At 36.6% G+C, this 17,999-nt stretch overlaps 1 protein-coding gene across 8 annotated transcripts in view; it reads left to right on the forward strand.

The window, feature by feature from the left end:
* The window catches only part of ZNF521 (zinc finger protein 521), a 272,397-nt gene that overhangs the window by 20,444 nt on the left and 233,954 nt on the right, over positions 1–17,999 (forward strand). For all 8 annotated transcript variants that reach the window (XM_054694125.1, XM_054694127.1, XM_054694126.1 and 5 more), the window contains one exon: positions 9,460–9,639. In XM_054694125.1, coding sequence (XP_054550100.1) covers positions 9,460–9,639 — 180 coding nt within the window. The remainder of the gene's footprint in view (positions 1–9,459; positions 9,640–17,999) is intronic.

Genomic DNA, 17,999 nt, shown 5'->3' on the forward strand with positions numbered 1-17,999 from the left:
GATCCCCAGTTTGTTTGAAAACCAGGTAGAAACTCTGAAAGGGAAAGAGGGCACAGAGGCAAAGTTTTTTATATTCCTGGGTGGTAGGATTCCATTTATTTGGATAATCTGTGCCTAAAATATTGTGTTTAATTCACAGCCCTTAGACAAATTAAAGTTTCCCTGTCTTTCAAAAGTATTATTGCAGTTTTAAAAAAGGAGTTTCTCAAATAATAAAATAAGTAGTAAACAATAAAGAGGAGTGAGTGAAATAGTGGACTAATTCCTGTAAATGGGATTAGAGTGTATCTTCTCAAAATGTAAAGATGAGTCCCCCCCCCGAATTTGGGGGATATGATCCAAGACCCCCAGTGGATGCCTGAAAACACGGGTAGCATTAAACCCTAAATATACTTATGTTTTTTTCTATGCATCCATAGCTGTGATAAAATTTAATTTACCATTCAGGCACATTAAGATTAGTAATAATAACTAATAGTAAACTAGAACAATTATAATGATACACTGTAATAAAAAAATATATGAGTGTAGTCTCTCTTCTTGTTTCAAAATAAATTATCCTAAATAATATTTGGGGAGTGCAGTAGGCCAGGGATAAGGGGGCTGGTTAGATGTGCAGTTATATTGCAGAAAGAGAATTTTTCTCCTTCAAAACAGAAGAAAACACTTTCTGCCTAAGCCAGTGTTTCAGTAATTGTTCAGATAGTTAACTTTAAGTGTCCAATTTAGAAATATTGTTACAATTGGATTGGTGTTATCTCAAATAGCTGAAGTAATAAGAACGGTTGGTGAAAGTATCAGAGGGTGTGATGTCTGGAATACAAAGGCTTTTTGCCCCAGGTGTTCTTTTGCTGGGGTGGAGTAGTGCTTCCCAGCTGTGCTACTAGAGCTGATACTTACTTTTTACATTTAAAGAGGAAATAACCAGAATCTTTCCCAAACATCCAAATGTCTAAGTCCTAGGTTCAAAAATATGTTTCATTTATTATTGTAGTTGTCCTAGGAAGCATTTTGTAGTATACTTGATCATTATGTGCTAACTACTATACATAAGTACTTTTAAATAATTGACTTTCCTACAGAGTGTATTTTTAGCAGTTTTAAAATATCTTTGCTGTAGAGAAATTAGTACTTGCCTATTGGGATATTAAAAATATTTTATGAAAATTTTTTTAATATCCGACAGAGGAAAGGGTCTATGAGGCTTGCTTTAAGATTGAGCATGGAGATATAGAAGTTGGTTTTGATTGTTTGTTTTGTAGGGATTTAAGGACTCTGAAATTTCAATGTGTCAACAGACCCTTCACAGTTAGCCAGCAATGCTGAACATGTAGTTATCAGGGTAATAGGTAGAGTGAAGAGTCAGAAAGGCATGTGACAAAACAAAAACAATAAAACAAAAAAACAAAAAACCCAAAACAACAGCAAATAGCAAAATGACATTGTGTAGTTCACTGCATACCCTTCATTATTGAAAGTGGTCATTTGTGTCATTACTTTATCTTGTAAAAAGGTCATGATCTGCATGCAGAATCATATTAACTTGCCTAAACTAACAGTTAATGACTTTCTAAAAATAATACAATGAGAGATATTGGAACCAATATCAATGAGAGGTAATTGGAATCTTTCCAATCTCCAATTTTGGATTTATTGGGATTATGGATAAAAGATGAAATCTGGTATGGAAATCACAAAAACGAATCATTGGCTTTGATTTGAAATAAGACTAAGGTGAAAGGAATTCCACCAAAGATTTCAAGTCCCAAGGAGTTATTGAGACTTGCAAATCCCTGCACTAAAGTGTTAGCTGGTATGGTTGTGATATTTCTTTCAACTCTCCAACTTTAGATATTTGGGATTATGGATAAAAGATGAAATCTGGTATGGAAATCAAAAAAAAAAAGCAAATCATTGTCTTTGATTAATACACTTTTTTCAAGGTAGCAATGATTCCACCACTCCCAGTGCCTGCCAATCAGATAGCTCCTGCTTGCTTTCTTATTCTCACAATCATTCCTAAATCTTGTAGTGGTTCCCTTTACACAATGGGTTTGTACTCCCTTCACTTCTTTTCTGAATTATGTCATAGCCTCAAGACTTCCTCCTTCCAGTTCTGGTCACTTTCCAACTTAGCCTCTCAGTTACCAGTGGGATATCTTTCAAAAATGTATACCAGATCAGTCACTCTCCTTAATGTCCTCCCATGACTTCTCTTAGTGCTGAGGTTAACATCGGTCCCTTAATGATCCAGCTGCTTTTTCAGTCTTGTTTCTGCCACTACTCCCCTACCCCTCTTGCTTTCTTGCTCTATCAAGTGCCCCTCATTTGAATAGAACAACTTACACACTTCCTGGAAGTTAAGCATTTGTGCCTTTGTATATGTTTTGTTTTAAGCATTTGTGCCTTTATGTATGTTTCTGCTTGGAAAGCCATTTTCTACTTGTCTTTAGTACTACCTATCCTTTAAAACTTAGCCCAAGCTGCTCTTCTTTTGGTAAAATTTCCCTACTGTGCCTTGTCTTATTTATCAATAAATGCCTCTTGGGTATAGGCTTCTCCATATGAATACTTACTGCTTTTGCACTCATTGATTTACTCTTCCCTCTCTCCCCCTGTACAAGTATTTGCCAGGCCCTTCTCATGCCTGTCATATAGAAAAAATGATAAATCTGGACTAACACATTTGGGTAAATGTAGAGCAAATAGCCTGACAGTTTCCTGTCATTCCGAGTTGTACCTGACCTCTTCCAGGACTGGAAGAATCAGGATCCTCAAACACTTGAACCCACTTTTAACCTCACTAGTTGGAAAAGCTATGCAGTAGATTGCAAGCTTTGTGGAATGGGGATCAGATCTTAGACTGGCCATGACCAACAACTCAGATGGCTATTAGTGCCTTGCTGCTCAGTGAATGTTTACTTATGTAATGATAAGGCAGACATAGTAATTCAATTGGAAGGTTACATGACTTTTAAGGTGGGCGTACATTTATAATAACTCTGTATATGAAAGTTGGAGTTCTGAAATTACTTTCTTCTAAATTTCATGTTAAAGATAAGGTGGGAATAAATGGAAGAAAAAATTTGGGTAGGTTTCTGATTGGAAAAGGAGAAGCTTTACTTGGTTCCAAAGTGTGCATATGTGTGTATGTGTTGTTTTATGTTTTAACCTCTCCCAAGTCTAATTTCCTCCCACTCAACATCTTCCTACAAGGAATTTCATTGTAGATAGAAGAGTGTAATAAATTCACATTTGGCATGTTCTCCTTGATAATATTGCATCTATGATAATTCTCTTTGGTCTTCCAGGACCACGATAGACCTGTAGAACAATCAAGCAAAACCACAGAAACTCTAAACTTCAACAGTGTGATTTTGTTTAATATAGAGATAATTCTTTCTGTCTGAGAAGGTTTTATAGACAAAAGAACAAGTACATGGAGAGGTTTGTTTCTTCCCCTGTAAAACAGTTTAATAGCTTTCAGAGATAGAATGGTTAGAAAATAAACATTGAAAAGAAAGTTTAAAAAGCACATTTTTGTCCTTGGCCACATGAGCACTTTGGATCAATGGGTACCACCAGCTAGGTCTCTGCCCGGGATGGGACTGCTGCCCTGTTACTCCAGGTCCACAGTTCCAGGGTGATCATCCTTAGTGACCCAAATTTTGTTTTTGTTTGTTGGTTTACCTTTTCTTGACCATATGAAAAAATGAGGCAGTGGACCAGCAGGCGGGTGTGGGCCAGACGGCTGCACAGTCTGGTAATGCTGCCTTCCTTCATTAGAGCCTGCTTGCCATTTTATAACAGTGTGCGATTTATTTTCCCTAAATCTGTTTTCATCTTGTGGGATTTCAAGTTTGAATGCCTATCTAGAGCCCAGAAAGCACAAAAATAACGATCCTGCCCCTTGGTTTTTGAAAACTAGGAACACTTCAGCTCCTTGCTAACTCCTTATAGCTCGAAGATAGGCTCTTTCCCTGTGTTCTTAAAAATTGTCAAAATATATCAGTGAACACACTTGTAGGAGAGGAGTGCTTTTAGTGCTTTAGACAGTGTCTGATTTTCTTTTTTGGCACGAGACTTCTAAATATGTCAGTAATTCTAGAAAGCTAGTTGTGTGTACACATGTGAACTTTAAAAACCACATTAGACAATTAATTACTATTTGGCACAAGATGATTGTTAACCTGAGGCACATCATTTGTAGCGGTTTTGGAGATTTGAGAGTGGAATGCATTTGTATAAATTGTTTACTTATTCATCATGGAGTTTGTGCAAATAAGACACTGAGTTATAGTGTTCCTTTTAATTTCAGAAGTTATCCTTGGAAGAAAGAATTTAGGCAGGTTTCTAAAGTAACAAAAACTTAATCTTACCAATGCACTAGTAGCTTATTTTTTATAGTTTTTGGTAACTAAGATTCAGGAGGTCATGCTAATCATGATGAAACCAAGACTTGTTTTGTTTTGTTTTTTTCAGGCAGCATGCAGATTTTACTTGGTAGTTTGTTGAACTTAATTGGCACTGTGTAGGTTGATTTAAGATTGAGTAATTCATTGCACGGTTGTTTAATTTGGTGAAAAGCTGGCTATGACCAGAGAAAAAAACGTTAGGAAATGGGCCAGTTTGAGTTTGCGTGAGTGTACGAGTGGGGTATTTTCGGTTCATTCATCTCTTGCCAATCTTAGCTGTTAAGTAATCTTCTTGTATTCATATTTACCTCAGCCTCAGAATCTTGTGTTTCTGCCACTCTCATAAAAACTGACTCTGCTTTTTAAGGTAGGACTTCATGCTTGGAATTAACCAGGAAAAGCCTCATTTATATCTCCTGAAAAAAGGGCCTGCACTGTGTACTGGATGCCAGAAGTTTTTATAGTAATACTTTGTATCTAGGTTCTGGCTCTTACCATTAAATGTGCTTTTTATAGAGTACCAAGTTATAAATGTAGTGCAGCTACGGCATATTAATCTTACTGCAGAGATTTAATGAGGCAGTTGTTTTGCGATGGACACTATTGGGAGCAGAGAGCGACAGAGTTTTACTTTACCACTGAGCTGCAGAAATATTCCTTGCCTGGTAATAATTATAACCACATGATCTCTTAGTTTTTCTTTCTTTTGCCAGTGCTTTTCCATGCAAAAGTGGCTTGGAAGGAGGTCCATTTGTAGGCAGTGAAATGGATTGGAAATTGGGCTGTTTTCTCGGTGGTTTGACATTTTAGCTTTGATCAGGCATGGGATCCTTGTTGCACAGAAAGAAATATGTAAGATGAGTTTCAAGAATACAGATAGTCTTTGCCAGTCCACTGAGATGGCTTTTAGATATTCATTACTTTTACTTGACTTTTATATAGGTTATAAAAAGTAAATGTGGTGAAACCTCATTTTTACATGGACAGAATAGAATTTCTGCTGGTTGGCCTTAAGCTGATCCCACACTTGAAATTAATTGAAGTCCGTGGGTTTATTGCCTCCAACACTTCTAAGCCAGTGCAATTTTTCATTTTCCCCAAAGTTGTAATTTTATTAAACCCAGTTGCAGCAATAACAACTCTTATGAAGAGGAGGATGAGAAGAAGGGAAGAACCACCTGCCAGAGAACATAATAAGAGGAAAATCATACTTCTTTTAAATTTCCATTTATAGGTAATGTTAGCAAAATTGGAAACAGAAAAATGCCATTTATTTTTATAAAGATGCAGGTTTTCCCTACTATTCGAAAGTAGAGCATTCCTATGAAAACTTTTGTAAGTCAACATGGCATAAAGACGTAATTACCATTAATTTATATGGGACATTTTGAGCATTCCCAGAGCCCCCAAATAGCCTACCAAACCCTACCAAACAACACTTCAAATCTAAAGTCACACTAACACATATGAAAAGTAAGAATGATATGATAAATACACAGCCTATGAAGAATTGTTCCCAGGGAAGGAGCTTGGTGGTGCCACTCTCGCCACTCTGGACGCATGATGCCTTTACAATGGCTGCTGCAAAATCAATGATGAATAATAAATTTGCCCTTTGCATTTTATTGTAAAAGTCAAAAACCTCTTTGGGTTTCTTTTGGATAGTCAAAGCAGGCACTAATGTAGGTCTTTCATAAAAGCAAAGTGGAGTAAGGCTAACTTTTGAAAAGTGGGGCATACCTATAACTGTGTTTTTGTTCTGAAATGAAACCTTTTATCCAGGACAGAACACTAAATCCAGTGCTCGTAGCATCCTTTTGAAGGAATTAGTTGGAAATTGTGCTGTGTAGGTGAGATCACTTTTGATGGATGCAAACTGTTTGGACAGCATCCTTTCTGGAAAAAAGACAGAGAGAAAGGTGTCATAGTTATGCATTTGTAGTTCCACTGCAGTGGGTATTATGTGACTATTTAAAATATTGCCCTTTGGGTGAGTTTACAGCACAACAATAGAAATGGAAGAACAATTGTTCTTCTTGCAATGGTGTTTGGGGGCAGGGCAATACTTACAGGCATGGACCTTGTATTTATAACTCCTTAGGTTGGAGTCAGAGGTTTGAATGGCTAGCAGAGTAATACAATTATTTTTTATGATTGAATCTCAAAGGACTTTGTAAAAACTACATAACTAAGACCATGTGCAATTATTGAAGTGTAGCCACCTGTGGGAAAGAAATGGTTGGCAATATAAGCTTTCTAGAATCTTCCTACGTCAACTGACATTAGGAACAAAAACCCCTAACACAAATACACCCCTCTTTTGAATGGAAGAGAAAGAATTCTTCATGAAAGTGAAAGTTGGAAAAAAATCTACTTACTAGGAGAGAGACTGAGATTCCAGCACTCATTACGCCAAGGCATCATAGACTATAATCGCACCCACCCCCCAGGGGGTCCCTTTAAGTGGTGACCTAAAAACAGATTCGCCAGTTGGCTGGAGCATGCTTTCTAAAGTTGCAGCAGAAGTGAATAAGCTTGACTGACTTCAGTCCCTGAAGGGTTCTATCTGTAAATGCAGAAGTGGAAGCAAAAATATTTTTTATTAGTCTTAAAATGACCCTCATTTTAATAACTAGCTACAGTGTCAGAAACATGGACTGGAGTTCTTTAGCTTTCAAGAGCTAAAACCATCATGCATATATTTCTATTTATTTGATATTTTTGATATTGGACTCATGTAAAGCATCCATATTCTTGAATAATGTGGAAGGGAAGTTTTTATCATTTTTCTCAGCATACTACTTAAAGTATTCAGAGTGTCTCCTTATTTAAAAACAAACAGGCCTGCAAACTTGATGCATAGCATTTAAATAATCATATTAAAATTCAAACCTAGCACCCACATTTCCCCGAGTGCTGTCAGTTTTATGAGAAACTGAAAACCCATGCTAAACAACTAATCGTATTCAGGATGTGTTTGCTGCCTTCCAAAAAGTGTTTAATGGTAGGGGGGCCAGGTTGCCATAGTTTGGACAGTTATTTATTTTCCTGAATTACTCTCTAATTTGGCAGCATTTTACTGCTTGGTTTTAGTTTATTGGAGACCTTTGAAGCATTACCCATTTGTTGCATTTGTAGCTCTAATGAAACATTTGAAACCAGCAAAGTCAGATGTGGTGGGTCATATAGTGTCAGTTTTGGAAATGTAGGCATGTAAATACTTTTCACAATGAAGGTATCTGGCCTGTCCCTGTTTACAGAAAAAAAAACTGTAAAGGACTTTTTTATGTACTCTTTTTCCCCCCTCCCACCTCTCCCTTCTCATCTTCACTAAATAATATTTACTAAGCACTCACCTGGACATAGTGCTGTGCTGGGCAAAGTACAAGAAAAATGAAAAAGATTTGTGATTAGTCCCCCAGGAATGAGCAGTCTAAACCCCAGTATATTGAAATGGACACTGTGTAGAATGTTGAGATAATAATTTTCCAGATAGCAAGTCAACCCAAATCACCAATTTACTTAAACACTATGCTATTATTTAAAAAAAATACAAACAAAACAAACAAACACCCCAAAACAGAACTACTTGCTCTTCGAGATGGGAATTCTGCTTTTTTCAAAAACCCAAAAGATTATTCACATATATTGCAATATACGTTGATTTTGACATAAGTGAATCATTTAAAGGGTGGTGATACAATACAGTTAAGCTTATTGTGGATATGAAAGAAGACTTTGGAACAATTGCCAGAGGAAAGGACATAGTGATTTGTGGAAGCAGGTTCCTAGAAACTTGTTACATCAAGGTAGCAAGTTTTCAGCACTACTTGAAGAATCTGAAAGCACTTCCAGAGAGCAGGATAGTGGAGTGGAGGGATTTACTGACTTTTCTAGAAAATTCTGGCTGATTTTGATTCTGTGAATTCATGACACTTATTTCAAATATTTATTCTCCCATATTTAAAACAATTGACTACAGATCACACAGCACATACTTGTTAAGTATCTTGACATAACTCTTTTATAACTATTTCATTGAAAACTCTGTTTCTAGACATAATCTATTTCTAATTTTGGAGGACTTTTTATTACTGGAAATTACTGTCCCATAAATCAAGTCACAGATTATGTTATCCCAACTTCCCAAAAGAGGCCTATTTTCTCTCCCTTTGCTTTCCTGCTGCAGGTTGTTTGGGGATACTTTTCTAAAATGAGTCCAAGTGTAGTATAAATAATTACAGAATATTTACTGAGCCCTAAGGAAAATATTACATGTGTTTTATTCATTCCCCTTCCTATATGGATATCATTCTTAGGGTTAGAATGGAACTACTTTTTAATATCCCACTATTTAACTTGATAGTATTGATCTTGCCAACTTAAGTTGTTGACATGATTATAAGTTATAATTGCTCTTCATATTGTTTCATTTTTGATGGTTTTGAAAAAAAGAGACATGCCAATTTACTTAACACTTGAATTTTTGTGTTTAGAAGCATGTCTTGCTGTGTGTTAGAGCCTGTTTTGCTATTTCTCTTGAACAAATAATGGGGTAACTGTGTGTTTTGACCAGTTTATAAGTAAAGGTCAATTTCATGCCTATGGTAATTAGCTTAGCTTATTCTAGACTTTCAGTTAATTTTGGTAATTTCCCGTGAAAAAGTGCATTTAGCAGAAAAGGAATTCATTCTGAAGTCCAATTTTTTTTCCCCTTTACAATGGAGACTGTTTAATGTTAAAAGTGATTTCTTTCTTTCTTTTAAACAAAATCCCTAAGTGATGACCAAAAAGTGAGGGAGGGTTTATTATTCGAAAGAGGAGATGGTGAGGGGAGAAAAGGAAAAATCTTCATTCATCATGAACTAAAAAAAATTAGGGAGAATTTACTTTTGATTCTTCTGTATAGAAAGTCAGCAACAAAGCCCTCCTGTTGCAGCTTCAAGGAAAACGATGTTTCTGTTTTCAGTAGCATGATGATTAAGCGTTACTTTAAAAGAACCTGTCTTTAAACCCCATACTTAAGGTCTTGATTTTCTTTCAGATCCCAACTGTAAACTTGAAGACAAGACTGAAGATGGAGAGGCAATAGACTGTAAGAAGAGGCCGGAAGACGGAGAGGAATTGGAAGACGAAGCTGTGCACAGCTGTGACAGCTGCCTCCAGGTGTTCGAATCACTGAGCGATATCACAGAACACAAGATTAATCAATGTCAGCTGACAGGTAAACAATACTTATCACTTCTTGTCTTCTGATAGTGCTCTATTTCTGATTTTTTCAGCTTGTTCCTATTTTTTTTTTCCTTTTCTGATTGTTTTACTCTTACACTTGAATACATAGGAAAGTCTAGAAATGCTGTAGGATGAGTTTAATAAAGCCGGTAGCTTGCAGCAAGCAAAATTCTTGGTTCGATTTTGAATTGTAATCAGATTTTAAAAACTAAATGGGTAGGTTTTCATGTTCTTTCTTTTTATTTTTTTTAAACTGCAGTGAGGCTATGAGGTTGCAGAACCTAATATTGGATGGCTAAAATAAAGTTTTTTCAAAAAATCTTTTGAATATTGTTTCAATGAAAACATTCATTATTTTGGTTTTTATATGTTTCTCTCATCCTTCTCTGCATGTGTAAAGTGCATTTTATGTTCTCATATAGTCTGATGCTTACTCTTGAGTATCAGTTTTCCCTGTGTTTACTTTTCCATCACCCTCATTAAATTAAATGCTCACTCAGATGGCAGGGACTGTGTCTTCATCATTGCATTCTCTGAGCCTTGCCTGGTGCCTGGCTCACAACTGGTACTCCCTAAGGCATGAAGGATATTCTGTTATGCAATTCATGGGAAGAATCAAGTCTCGCATAACAGGAAGCATAGGTGTTCAATTTTCTGGCTACTAAAAACTAAAACCCTCCTTACTTTTACCCTCTTTCAAAATATATTTTGCTAGAATGTACTAAATGAGGCTTTCTATCTTTTAGATTACTGTCTTTCTTTAACATATATTTTAGATAGATAGCTTTTTTCAATATTCATGCCATTTTTCTCTTACTATTTAAAACTGACATTGCTCCTGAGTGTTTGTGCATTTGTTTGTAGATTTCCTAGCACAAATCATTCTTTAACCATGTCTAGGAAATGTATTTACTATATAAGTGGTTTTCCAACTGTTCTGCAGAATATTGCTATTTTTGCAAGATTTTATTTTATTTTTTTTTTTTTTTTTTTTTAAAGATTTATTTATTTATTTATTTATTTATTTATTTATACATGCACTGGGTACAGTCAGAAGCGCGGGAGGGTGAGAGAATTCACCAGATCCAGAGCAGGGAGCAGAGCAGGCAGAAGGACTGAAGTACACTGCTGAGGGGAGCAGCGGGCGGCAGGAGAGGTCTGCGCGCCATGTGGGACCCTCCTTCGGTGGCCGGGGAGCAGCTGGGGATCGAACCGGCGCTGCAGAGGCTGCGGGCAGCTTCGCAACCCAGCGCTCAACCGCTGCACCACCGGGGAGGCCCAATTTTTGCAAGATTTTAATATGTTCCATTTTAACTAGGCTTCCTGAACAGATTATTGTAGAAATCTTGGATTAAATCCAGTTAAGTATGCTTCTTTATGAAAGTGCACTGTGGCTTTTCAAGAATGGGTAAATTTATTGGGCCTTTTATTAAAAAATCCATTATCATTATTTGGAAGATAAGTTTGGAAATTGATGTAACCTGTTTAACATTGGCCAGTGTGTATGTGTGTGCACGCGTGTGTGTGTATGTGTGTGTTTGTGTGTTTGTTTGTGTGTGTGTGTGTGTGAGAGAGAGAGAGAGAGAGAGAGAGAGAGAAAGTTTCTGGGTAATTTTTACTTTGATAAAATCCCAAACTGACAGAATAATTGCAAACTGAATACAGAAGAGCTCCCCTATGCCATTTACCTGATTTACCCATTGTTTTTATTTTACCTCATTTATTTTATAATTGTCTCTCTCTTTCATCAGTTATTTTTCATAATCACTTGGGAGTCAGTTGGAGACATCACACCCCACTAAACACATCCTTTCATATTCCAAAAAACAAATGTGTTCTTTTACTTGACTATGGTATACTTAATCGAAATCAGAAAAGTTGACATTTAATATCATATAATACTGTTATCCCAGTTGGTATTTACATTTCAACAGTTGCCCCAATAATGACATTTTATAGCTTTTTTCCTCCTTGCTCAGGGTATAGGATCCAGTGTAACTTTTAATTGTTTTCTCTCTTTTGCTCCTTTCACCTGCAGTATTATCTCAGTCTTTCTTTGTCTTTCTTAAATATTGTATTTTTGAAGCTGTCCTGTCAATTACTGATCTGCTTTTGGGTCTGTGTGATGTCTCCTCATGATTTAGCTCAGGTTCTATGATTTGATGGCAGGAACACTCCTGAAAGGGATGTGTGCCCTTCTCATACATTAAATCACGATTAGGATTAGGAAGTGCTTGATGTTGATTTATCCTCAAGTTAGTAATATTCACATGGAGTACTTATTTAAAGTGGTGTTCATCAACTTGGTCCACCATGAAGTTATTATATCCCCTTTGCGATAGTAATTTGAGGGGAGTTATTTTGATGCTGTAAATGTACCTTCTGCATGTGACGTCCATTTTAACTTGTTTCTCTATTTATTAGCTGACCTTCTGCTACAGTCAGGTGTCACTTAAAGATGTTTCAGACAACACCTAACCTCATCTGCAGGGGTGGTCCGAATAGGCTAGCCCATGCAACCCAGGTGTGTGGTGGGCTCTGCCATCTAGGTGTGCGTGATTACACACTGACTTATGCACAATGACACATTTGTCTACTGACATGTCTTTCAAAAGGTATCCGGGTTGTTAAGTGACTCATGACTGTATAAATTCCTTTCTTATTCCCTAATTGTTTGATTCTTCATATCACCATGAGTTTTGGGATTTTTATTTTATTCAGTGGATCTTTATTCATTACTATGGTTGTGGCCAGATTGCCTGAGAGCCAGTGGGAGACCCTTCAAACTAGGTCCTGTCTTTATTTTACTAAGTCTTCATCATTATTTTAGCACTTAGTTTCTGCTAGAAACAGATGCTCCAGGCTCGTCATACTCTTTTCTTTTCCTATTCCCACAGTCAGCCTTTTATTAAAAGAGCCCTGGTGCCTTTATGAGGGCAAAGGTATGTAGAAACCAAGAGATGGGCATTATGTATGCTCATTGCTAATCTTTGTTTATAGGTTCTCTAAGTAGGCAGAATTAGGAAAAAAATATATATGTATGCATATTTAATGTAATGCATATGCACAGAATGCAGTTCATAAATATATACATATGCAAATATGTACGTATATATTTTTATTTACTTCATAAAATTATTTACACCTCTAATTCAGTCCAACACTTCAGGTACATCCTAGTCATTTTCTTTTCCATATTTTAAAATACCTTATTTAGCAGTGAGAAAACTAGCTTTCATCGTGTACAATTTGTTTACTAATTGAATCTAGAATGCATATCCAGTAGCTTCAAATTACTTACACCTAGAGCTTTGTATTTGTTTATCACTATAATTTTAATACAACATTTACATAGGGAAATTTATAAATTCTAGTTGTACAGTTTGGTGGATTTTGACAAAATACATACCCCACATGGCCATGCTCTTCTTTAGATATAATTTCTTGCATCCTAGAAAATTCCCTTTTACCCCTTTCTTTTCATTGGTCTTCCTCCAGAAGCAGGCAGCTTTTCAGTTGTGTAACCATAGATTAGTTCTACAATTGTAGAACTTCTAATAAATGGAGCCACCTGGTGTGTAGTCTTCTTTTGTACCCAGTTGCTTGTGTTCCATATAATGTCTGCAAGAATCATGTTATATATTGATAAATGAGCACTGATTTTTGTTGTTGTTGCTGAGTAGTTCGTCATATGACTGTATGTAAATTGATTTCCATTCTCCTGTTGGTAGATATCTTGGTTATTTGTAATTTTTAGTTAATAAAAATAAAGTTGTTTTTTTTTTTGTGGACATGTTTTATTTCTCTTGAATTAATAAGTAGAAGTAGAATTCCTAGGTCATTGGGGGATGGGGATGATGGTGGCAGGTATATGAAAAACTCTGAAACTTTTCCTAAATGGTTGTACCATTTTACACTTGCACCAGCAATGTCTGAGAGTTTCAGAAGTTGTACATCCTTGCTAACTTTTGTTTTGTTAGCCTTTTTAATTTTAGCATTCTATTGATTGTGCATTGACTTTTTTGTGGATTTATTTGCATTTTCTAGTTCATGTACTTTTTTTTAAGATTTATTTATTTATCCATACAAGAGCTGGGTACAGGCCAGAGGTGTGGGGAGTGAGAGGATTCACCAGAGACAGAGTGGGGAATAGAACAAGAGGATTGACTGAATACACTGCTGAGGGGAGCAGCTGGTGAGACAGGAGAGGTCTGCTGTGCCATATGGGATAGCTCCCTGGCTAGGGATTGAACTTGTGCTGCAGTCCTTGCAGATAGCTTCATAGTGCTGAGACTTTAACCCCTTGTGCCACCAGGGGGGCCCTAGTTCATATACTTTTTACTGACTTCATTTAATGTATTTTTCCCCCAGAATGCATAATTTTTCCAGAATTCTGTTAAGTGTATGCAATTAATAAGATTCTATTTTCAGTGGAATAGCTGGTGCTTTCAAGAACTCTTTACTCTTACAGAATCAGCACTAACATTAAGTTAAAGATATACGAAATTGACTGACATGACCAGTAGATATTGTGCAAGCAAGAACTCCTATCTCTTATGTTAAAGGCTAACATTAAAAACCAAATAATTTAAAAACAAACTTCAAATTCTATTTAATGTTTATTATTTGTCATTTCCTGCCATTGAGGTTCTTTATGTTCAGCTCTTTGAAGTAGAATATAAACAAAAGACATTATTCTTTTATAACTTTATAAGTTATACAATATATATTCACTTATATATTATACAACTTTAATATCAGTGCAGAGAATGCTGGTTGTTTAGCACATGGCATGGTAAAGATAATATTTATGAGCTATTGTTTTTTTCTTTAAATAAAGAAATACCCAGGGCCTCCCTGGTGGTGCAGCGGTTGAGCGCTGGGGTGCGAAGCTGCCCACAGCCTCTGCAGTGCCGGTTTGATCCCGGCCGCCGGGCGAGAGTCTCACATGGCACTCACACCTCTCCTGCCGCCCGCTGCTCCCCTCAGCAGTGTACATCATCAGTTTGCCTGTTCTTCTCCCCGCTCTGGCTCTGGTGAATTCTCTTACCCTCTCATGCTTCTGACTATACCCTGTGCTTGTATAAATAAATAAATAAATAAATAAATCTTTAAAAAAAATAACCAAACCATAATGAAATATTTAGTTTGTTTTGACATTTAGTTTTCTAAAAGCAGGAAATCTAGTCTGTGTTCATATATGTAACATTCTAACCAAAGGTAGGGAAACAGTTGTGACTTAGTTGTGACTTAGTTGTGGCTTAGTTGTGACTTAGTGAAACCCTTTTCAGGAAAGGTAAACCTGTTGGGTCTTCATCTTGTTTGTTGTTCAAGATAATATTTGGGGGAGGGTGGTTGGTAGATTGATGAGAAAAAGCAGAAGTGGAAAATCTGAGCGAAAAAAGGGGGAGAAACACAATCAATAGTCCTTCACATTTGTTGAATGTATCCAAGGGTAACTTGAGTGTGCTAAGGTACCCTTTAGTCTAATCTGGAAAAGATTAAAGACACTTGGGAGCATTTTTAATTAAAAAAGTAATATGATGCTTTTACCTGCTTCCTTGGTGCAAGTCTGTGCAATTTAGGAGGACTGATACTCCTAAGTTTTGTTTCCTGCTATTTGATTAACTCTTCTTGGTGCACCTCCTTCATCTTAACAAAGTGCTGGATTAGCAGAGGAGTTTTCTTTTCCCTCCGCTTTACTCTTCCTTTTATTGTTATTTTTTCATCCTTTTTCTCTTTTAACTTCATCTAGCCTCATTTGTATCTTTGCTAATTTCTGCTAACAGCTGTCCTTTCTTTAAAGACTCTTAATTTCCATTTTGTCATAGTTCTCTCTTTTTCCCTGCCTATTTTATAATTTCTTGATACTTTCAACTCTTCTTTACTTCCTATGGCTTCCATTTTTTATTAATTCAGATGTCTTTATTCCATGTTTAATCCTACCTAAGTAGAATATAGCCTATAGACTATTTTGGTAGACAATTTGCAGAAAGAGGGAATTCTGCGCAACATTGTGGAGGGTTAACTGTAGAGTGGGGTTTGTAAAGAAATAAATGTTTAAAACTTGTTGATTTGCAAATAACAATACTAGGTGACTATGGTCTGATGCCTCTGGGAGTTATAGGGAATTCTGTTGTAAGAGAACTGGTTTGAGATTCTTCCCCCCCTTTAACTGAGGGCTTTCTTGCTAACTTGAGATCTATTTCTTTGGTGATTGTCATCCCCAAAAGTGAGGCAGAGTCCTTGCAGAGTCTGTCTAGATGAAAACTGATTCACTCTATGTTAAAAGTCTGACAGTCTGGGGAGAATCTTACCAGGTGAGTCTGAACTAGACCAAGCATTAGGAGAGGAAGCTCACATTTGGGGCAAGAAGATCATCTCTGCACCCGATGTGAAATTTAACTTGTGGAAGCAATATTGCCCAGTCAGTTCCCCAGGTCATGAATAGATATGAGTAACCTGGACTGAAATCAGAGAGAGTAGATCCAATTGGGGACCCAGGGAGTTAGGGAGTCACACAGACAGTTTGTGAAGTCTGTCCCTCAGGGGGCATTCTGGAAGGCAGGCACTGTTTGGGAGAAGCATCCTGATACAAGAAAGAACAAAACAGTCCCTAAGGATAGCAAGGGAGGCAGTGACACTCACGAAGATGATTTCTCTTTTCTTTGTCTCCTGGTGCAATTTTCCTTCAGTCTCCAGTCCAAGATGTGTAAGTAACTTATTATGTATCCTCTCTGCTTGAAGGAATAAGGGGAAAGGTGAAAGAAAAAAACTTAAGTCCCACTCTTCAATTGCAGCAGTAGATGGAAGCCACCTGTCTTGCCCCAGCCTTGCTCTCTTTCTCCTGGAGGCTGGGAAGGGAGGGAAATCAACACTCTAATGCTGTTGGGACTCTCTGATGCAGAAGACAGATTATCAAAATATATATTTAAAGAAGGAAAAGCACAGAGAACCTCTCATTTTACTAATCCGCAAACCCTATCATTTCTTGCCAATTCCCTCAGGGGGTGGGGAGGGCTGGAAGCCAGAGGGGTCTCATCACACTTCTCAACAAAGATTTAATAGCAGGGTGCTATGGGAAGGCTGAGATTACGGAGACTTTATTATGCTTACAAAACTGAGTAAGAACGAGCATTGTAAATCATCAAAAACTAAGCTACACTTAACAGGATAAATGTGTAAAGTGCATTTGGTAATACTGTATGCTTGTTGTTTGACTCATTTTTCTTTTCGCTCCTACTAATTTGCAAACTTGAGTTGTCTGTTAAGTGTCTTTCACTTTTAATGTGAATTGCCAGGGTGAGAGTACACAAAAAACTGAATTGTATTAATTCTTAACCCTCTGGCTCGCCATACTATTGGTAAGATGAGTAGGTAGAAATACTTGTGAGAGCAAGGCTGTTATGTTTTAGGAAAACATGTTTATAGACCAGCTTTATAAAGCCCTAACCATATTTATGTCTCCTTTATAAATATTATTATTGTATGTTTATATTTTTGAGGAAAATTAACTGAACAGATGAGTGGTGGCTATGTTATATAAAATAGTATTCTCACTTAATTTGATTTTAGAAGTTATGAGACAGTCTGGAAGCTTCACAAATTTGTGAACTGAAAACTTTGAGATATCTGAATTTTTTTATTTGGCAAATAATTTTTATTTTATTTTCTTTTTTTTGAAGATTTATTTATTTATGCATACAAGAGCTGGGGTACAGGCCAGAGATGCAGAGGGGTGAGAGAATTCACCAGAGACAGATTGGGGAACAGAACAGGCAGATTGACTGAAGTACACTGCTGAGGGGAGCAGCGGGCGAGTCAGGAGAAGTCTCCTCACCATGTGGGTTGTACTCTGGTGGTCGAGCATAGAACTTGTGCTGCAGAGGATGCGGATTGCTTCTTAGTGCGGTGCTTAACCCCTTGTGCCACCAGGGAGGCCCCTTGACAAATAATTTTTAAAAGTGAAAGTGATTATGTGTTATATACTTGTGGCAAATTAAAGACTGGTCAGTTCCACTGGACAATCAAGTACTCTATTAGTAAGTTCTAACAGCGCTCCAACAGTAATGAGAATGAGGAACATGAGGGTTTTATGGAATGAAGTGTCATTTTCTTAGATAGCTTACTGAAATTTTAGAATTTTTTTTACTCTTTCACTGTTCAAATCACTAGATGAAATAAATTACATGAAATAAATATGGCATTTAAATTTTTTAGTTTATATTAATTAGGCTTAAACAGTATAAATTTTATTTGCATATTTCTATATATTAATTTCTATATTCATTATGCTTTTTATTAATATTTTATCTATTAATTAACTAGCTGTTTTTATGTTAATTAGGCTGA

This window comes from Talpa occidentalis, unplaced genomic scaffold (genome assembly GCF_014898055.3).
Source record: "Talpa occidentalis isolate TD23 unplaced genomic scaffold, MPIMG_talOcc4v2.1 talOcc4.13, whole genome shotgun sequence".
Classification (NCBI taxonomy): Eukaryota; Metazoa; Chordata; class Mammalia; order Eulipotyphla; family Talpidae; genus Talpa; species Talpa occidentalis.